The sequence below is a fragment of the Phascolarctos cinereus genome, unplaced genomic scaffold, assembly GCF_003287225.1.
Source record: "Phascolarctos cinereus isolate Bilbo 61053 unplaced genomic scaffold, phaCin_HiC Scaffold_2;HRSCAF=192, whole genome shotgun sequence".
NCBI classification, from domain to species: domain Eukaryota; kingdom Metazoa; phylum Chordata; class Mammalia; order Diprotodontia; family Phascolarctidae; genus Phascolarctos; species Phascolarctos cinereus.
In genome coordinates this window covers 255409647-255416319 of record NW_027555625.1, presented here as the reverse complement: position 1 = coordinate 255416319, position 6673 = coordinate 255409647, and the positions used below count along the sequence as shown (strand labels likewise).

The 6673-nt window shown below is 46.7% G+C and overlaps 1 protein-coding gene across 1 annotated transcript; it reads left to right on the top strand.

Annotated features, from left to right (window-relative positions):
• The first annotated feature begins 311 nt into the window (after positions 1–311).
• On the top strand, positions 312–5629 carry PTGDS (prostaglandin D2 synthase). Its single transcript, XM_020981825.2, has 7 exons — positions 312–549; positions 1556–1695; positions 3241–3317; positions 3606–3719; positions 4102–4203; positions 5108–5130; positions 5472–5629. The coding sequence occupies exons 1-6, from the start codon at positions 436–438 to the stop codon at positions 5128–5130; spliced, it is 570 nt and encodes a 189-aa protein (XP_020837484.1). The 5' UTR covers positions 312–435; the 3' UTR covers positions 5472–5629.
• Positions 5630–6673: the final 1044 nt, after the last annotated feature.

Sequence of the window (6673 nt, the reverse complement as noted above, 5' to 3'; positions counted from 1 at the left end):
TTCAGCCAGTGCTCTTTCTACCACATATCGTTTCTCTTGCCCTCTCCCCTTACTTCTCCATGGCCTGTCTTTTCCCTTCCCCTCCTCGGTCCTCTCCAGTCTGGGCATTGGCTTGCTGCTGATTTTCTCGTGTGTGTGTGTGTGTGTGTGTGTGTGTGTGTGTGTGTGTACCTTGCATAACTGGACTCAGCAGCTGGGCAGCAGGGGGAGGGGAGGATGATGTGGGACTGAGAGAGACCGCCCTCTCCTCCCCCTCACTGATACCATGAACCCATGCTGTGTTGTTTCTGGTTGGGTGGATGCCAAGCCAGGCCCATAAATAGGGGTCTTCCCTGCAGCTCCCTCACTTGCCTTCTGCTTCTCTCTCTTGCCCATCCCAGACCCAGACCTTCGTGCCTGGAACAGGATCTCCTCAGTTCTCAGCCCTTTAACAAAATGATGGCTATGGGTCTCCTGTGGGTGGGGCTAGCTTTGCTCCAGGCCCTAGAGACCCAGGCCCAGGACTCCCAACAGGAGATCCCAGTTCAGCCAGCCTTCGTAGAAGACAAGGTAAGTGGGAAAGGGGTCCCTGCTGCTGCAGCCCAATTGGAGCTGAAGCTGGGGGACCTTGTCCAGCTTCCCTTCCCTCAATGTTCTATTCCAGTTGGGTTATTTTTGCTGGGAGATAATAAATGAGGGGATGGATCAATGGGTAGATGTAAAGTAGTCTGGTCCCTAGATGTGCCTTACACATCTGACCTGGTCCAAAACCTCAAAGTGGTGAAAAGCTCATAGATTAGCCCTATCACTCAAGGTCTGCTGTAAGATAAGGGTGTGAATGGGGCGGGGCGGGGGGGGTAGTCTTGCCCTCGTAACAAAATGTGGGGTGGGCAAGCAAAGGAGATATTCCCATGGATACAAGCTGCTCATATGTATGCACATAGCTGTGGGCTGATCCTTTCCCCACAAAGATTTGCAGAGGTTGGTTGGAGTGGCAGCTAGAACTATTGGGGAAGAAGGAGGGAGGGTGGACAGACCTCCACCCTTGGTTCAATCGTCAGCCCAAGACTCCAAGAACAGCCCCAGCATGCCCTCTGCTGGTTTCCTGGGATACTGCCAGCTGTTCCAGTCTTGCCTGTCAGTGAGCTGTAAATAACTACCTGTTCACTGAAGAGCAGTGGGGATTGGGGGGCGGGGGACCTCTCTACAGTGGAACAAAGGGTCAGAGGGAGAACCACTCCTGAACTCTGAGAGCCAGGATGACTTAGTGGCTGATGAGAAGGGTCTGACACCACCACCACTATCATCACAAGGTGCCCAGGGTTCTCAGGGGTGGTGGGCTGTTGACTTGGGTCAGTGTTCTATGCTTTGGCCAATACTCTGATCTACTTCATGTCACTGAGAATGGATGTTGCATGTCACCAGCCACCTTTGTAGTTTATGAGATTGTTCAGACAGTTCACTCTGAAGACCACCTTGGAGTGAACGTTGGAATGCCTGGGGAATGATAGGGAATGAACAGAAATAGGTGAAGGGTCCCAGAGGCTTGGCCTGCTACAAAGAAGCTGCCCCACAGTTTGTAGGAACGTGGTACAGCGTGGGATTGGCCTCTACCTTCCCCTGGTTCCTGAAAAAGAAGGCAGAGCTGATGATGTGCAAGACCGTCCTGACTCCAGAAGCCGATGGAACAGTCAACTTCACCGCCACCTTCGTCAGGTAAGACTAGGAGCCTGGGCAATGATCAGGACCTGGGCTGCCAGCTGGCCTAGGGAGTCAGCTTCAGGTATTATATGAGGTTAAATAAAATGGAGAGGTCATGGGAGGATGAAGGACCTTTCCTTTCTCTGCCCCCTAACCATCACTCCTTCCCAAACAGATCAGGAACAGAGCAGGGAATGCTGGAGTGGGATGGGGAAGGGGAAGGTGGTGACTTAGCTATAATAGTTTTATAAAACAATATTTATTGGGATAGGGCAGTGTAGACTCTCCTAATACTACAAACCTCCCCCACTGCATACAATGTACGTTGCCCAGAAACAGTTAAAGCCACCCTAGCAGTGAGATAAGGAATGCACCTGTGACATAACTGTTAAAGGGACTGCCCAGGTGAGGAAATTCCCTCTACCAGTGTGGGTCAGTATCTTCTCGGCTTTTTATAGTCATAGTTGCCCAGAGTACTACAACAAGGTTATGTGATTTGCCCGGCATCGGTATGTTTTGGAGGCAGGGCTTCAACCCAAGTCTTGCTGGCTTTGGCCAATACTCTGATCTACCTCATGTCACTGAGAATGGATGTTGCATGTCACCAGCCACCTTTGTAGTTTATGAGATTGTTCACAGAAAGGAAGAAAGTGTGTTTTAGTCTTCATTGAATGGAAGGAACCCACATTGTTCATTGTACTTGACCCAGGTTGTGTTTGCCTTAGTAGGGTCTTTATTTACATAATTGTTGTCCATATGCATATTGTTCTTTTGTCTCTGCTTTCTTTACTCTACATCTCTTCACAGGAGGCATTATTAAGCAATTTTTAATCAGAACAGGTAACTTGAGCCAGGTAAAGGGAAGGTCAGGGTCTGGCTATTAATGCCACAGTGGGGCTGGGAGCATGAACAGGTAGGACAATATGTACTCCTAATATTTAACCCTATCCCTCACTATAGCCATAACCGCAGCCTCTAATATTAACCTCATCTCAACTCATCATAATCATATCTTAGTTATCCTTTAAACCTTTCACATTTCCAATGCCAATCCAGAAGCAGCTAGGTAGGACAGTAGATATAGCAATGAATTTGAAGTCAGAAAGACTTGAGTTCAAATCCTGCCTATGTGACCCTGGGCAAGTCACTTAACTTCATTTTGCCTCAGTTTCCTCATCTATAAAATGAAGGGTCGAGAGGAGGAAGGGGGAAAAATTTAGAACTCAAAATCCTATAAAAATGAATGTTGAAAGCTAAAAATAAATAAATATTTTTAAAAAGAGGGAAAAAAAGAAATTTACTGTCAAAATAAAATAAAATGAAGGGTTGGAGCCAATGGTCTTTGAGGTTCCCTCCAATTCTGATTCTAATTATATGATCCTCTAATATTAACCCCAACCTCAAAGTTAGCTCAGCAAACTTCCTACTCTAAATCTGTACTGCTTCTAAACATTAGGCCCTCCATGGTCATAGTGTTTGAACTTTGGCTGGGGTTGGGGCAGGGGCAGGGGGGCTGGGACTAGCTACCTACTTGACTCTGTGTCTGGGATGTACCTACAGCAATAACCAGTGTGAGACCCGAACCTCACTCCTGAAGAAGACCCAGCAGCCAGGACATTATGTTTACAAAAGCATCAGTAAGTGCTCCCCTTCCTCTCCTCCTTAGCTCCTCTGTTTTTTCTGTCAGGGCATAGGGACTTACCTGTCTAAGCAGAGTTCAGGGGATCCAGGGAGGAAATGCCATTGAAAATATCAAGAGGGTATCTATGACCGAAAAGGACATTGGCTGGCACTGGGTGAATGAATCCATTTCCCCCTACTTGCCACCTAGTTAGGATTCCAAGAGGGGAAGCAGGTTTAGAGAGCCCCAAGTGGAAAGGGGTCCAGGAGCTCCCCACAATGTTCCCTTCCTTGTGTTTTCACAGAGTGGGGGAGTGAACATAACATCTTTGTGGTGGAAACCAACTATGAAGAATACTCCTTGCTGTATACCACTAAAACCAAAGGCAACAGTAACTTCAACATGGCAACTCTCTACAGTATGTACCCAGGGTATCCCAGTCCAGCCCAAAGGGGACCCCACCTAGTGCCCCACCTGCTAATTGGGATAGGGTCTCCAAACCCTCCTGCCTTCCCCCTGTTTTATTGCAAGTACCAGCCAATCCTTAGGTTTTCCTGGATCCAGATCATTTAACCCTTTCTCTCTAAGGACAGAATGAGATTTCCACTGAAGTGTCCCAGATGGAAGTAGGGCTAACATCCTAAATTCTGACCCTGGGAACCATAATCAAGAGACTAGGGAACAGCTTTCCTGGACTGAGTTTTAAGATCAATCCTTCTTGGAAAGAGGGGACTGCGCCAGGTGATCTCTTTTCCTACTTAATCTGTGCTTCCCTTGTGTGCCACCCACTTCTGCTACAGGCAGAACCAAGGATGTGAGACCTGAGCTGAAGGAGAGGTTCATCAGGTTTGCCAAGTCCCATGGCTTCACAGAAGATACCATTGTCATCCTGCCCAAAACTGGTGAGGGCAAGATTTGAGGGGAAGAGGGATTAGGGTCTGATAAGGAGCAGATAAATAGCCTTGGCCAAACACCTTAATTGAGGGAGGAGGATCCTAGGACAGAGTTGGTTCATTGTACAGGAGAAGCTAGGGTCTAGACTTCTTCAAATACCAGTCCCTCCTCTGATTCTTGCCTCCTTCCCTCTGCTCTTTGCCCTGGATCTCAGAACTTCCTTGAGCTAGCCTATAGCATCAGGTGATGGCTTCCCCAGTGACAGAACAACAGATAAAGAGGATTGGGCTAATTTCCACTACTCTCTCACAAAGCCATATTTGGGGAGATGAATGAGAGACAGCACCCTAAACTCAGGGTTCTTACCTTACTGAGCCTCAGAAAACAATTATGTAGGTGGGGAGGAGGTGGAAATGACAGGTCTAGGCCTTCTGGGAAGCTCTGGTCCGAGGGGAAAGACTAGGGCTTCCCACCTAACACCCCAAATCTGGAGAATTCTAGGGGTTCTACTCTTAGTTGACTACAGTCTAGAGGAGGTGGTAGATACATCCTACGAGAGAAAGGCCAACTGACTGACATTATTCTTCCTTCTCAAGAAGGCAGAGGGGAAGAGGAGTTAGAACTCTTTCTTCTTCTTTGAAGCGATCATAAGAAGAAAGGGGGCTTGTATTGCATCAGGGAGGATTGAGATTAGACGTGAAAAGAACTCTGACAAACACTACCAGATCCTAGAATGAAGAGCTAAAGGCACTATAGGAGGCTTAAAATGAAGATAGATTCTCCTGGGTAGAGGACAGTTGAGTATAGGAGAGAAAGGGAGTGGTTCTATTTAAGGGATAGAATGATTGGGATTCCTTGTAACCTCCTCTGTATACAGATTTGGGGATAACCAACATTTTTTCTCTCCTGCAGATCAGTGTATCGATGAAAACTAAGTGAGTAGCCCTGAAGGGCATGGCCTCTGATGCCTTATCCACAACAGGGATTGGGGATGGAGTGTGGGGGTGTGGGAGTGCAGGTGGGAAGAAGGATAAATGGTACCTGCTAGAAATAACATCTGTTTCAAAAGTGCTTTTCTCACAACTACCAAGTGTGTTAGACAGTGATCTTTACTGTCAACTTCATTTGACACATGTAGAGGCAGAGCCTCAGAAAAAATTTAAGTGAGTTGCCTTGGGCCTTGCGGTTGGTGTCAGATTTCTACACAGGAATCTCAGTTTGAAGTTTGAGGCTTTTTCCACTTACTATATCACGGTTTTTTTCTCCTTCCACTCAGGTCCTGCACATGCCTTAATGACCCCCTTGGACCTCAGACTCTTCTCTGGAAAGTCTCAGCTCCATGGCCCCCTGGCAGGCAGGATCCTTCTGCCTGGTGCCACCCCCAGCTTTGTGCTTCTGTACTGGCCCCACCAAATAAATAAGTGGAGTACCTGGTCCTGGCTCTTGTCTTGTCCTCTCAATAGCAACTTTCTTCCTTCTCTTAATTTATACCACAGTGTGGTCCTTGAGGGTTACTGGGCTTCAGTTTCTTAATTTATAAAATGAATGACATCTATCTATGAATGACATCCTTCTAGGGACTTAGCTTTGATATCGTGTGTCTAATGATTCTAGCATTCTAGCATCACACAATTTATCCAACGTCTTCCCAACCAGGCAACCAAATTGTGACGTTGCCATAGTTGGATGTCCAGAGCTGAGAGTGGGGAATGGTGCCATCCAGTATGATATCACTAGAGCTAAAGCTGAAGAAGGGAACAGAGCCTCATAGTCCTAAGGGACCCTTGAGTATCAATTGACCTCCGAATAGCTCCTTGGAGTGGGGGGGAAAGATGAGGGAATGGATGAAGTCTGTACTTAACTTTGATTTTTTTTGGCTTTGTTTTTTGATCGCTTGATTGTTGCCTGCCACTCCCAGGGTAATCCCAAAATACTGTCACCCTTGGGGAGGAAAAAAATTGGAAGGTACTTCTTTGGGCCTAATCCGATTAAGCGTAAAGTGGGGATTAAAGAAATTAGATGGCTCAGAGATAAGGGTTTATCTTAGAACAGATTTAGATAAAGGGAAAGATTAGTTTGGAGGAGAAAGAAACCCCTCTACTGTTTTACTCCCGTCCCTCCTACCCCTAATTGGGCAAAGAAGAGAAACAGGCTGCGAAGCCAAAAGCTTCTCTCTTTAGTCCTTGCCACAGACTGACCAAGTCACAAAGTGATTCCCTCACCCAAGCCACTAGCTGCCCTATAAACCCAGCCACAGATTGAACCCTTAACTTTAAAAAAAAAATTTGCCCACACATTACTTCTCTTGTGGCCTTCCCATCCCTTCCTGAACCTTAGCCATCAGATTTCTGTCCCTACCAGAATTACTGAAATTCATCGTACAAGTTACCATGACTTCCTATTCACCAAATCCTACCAGTTCTCTTCCTTCTTGACTTTTCTGCAGTAACTACTAATACTGTTGACCAATTACTCCTT

Bases quoted from the DNA above. Each gene is read 5' to 3' on its own strand.
- PTGDS (XM_020981825.2), top strand. From the start codon at position 436: ATGATGGCTATGGGTCTCCTGTGGGTGGGGCTAGCTTTGCTCCAGGCC. The intron at 3,318-3,605 runs GTAAGTGCTCCC...GTGTTTTCACAG, and splicing joins TTATGTTTACAAAAGCATCA to AGTGGGGGAGTGAACATAAC. The intron at 4,204-5,107 runs GTGAGGGCAAGA...TCTCTCCTGCAG, and splicing joins TGTCATCCTGCCCAAAACTG to ATCAGTGTATCGATGAAAAC.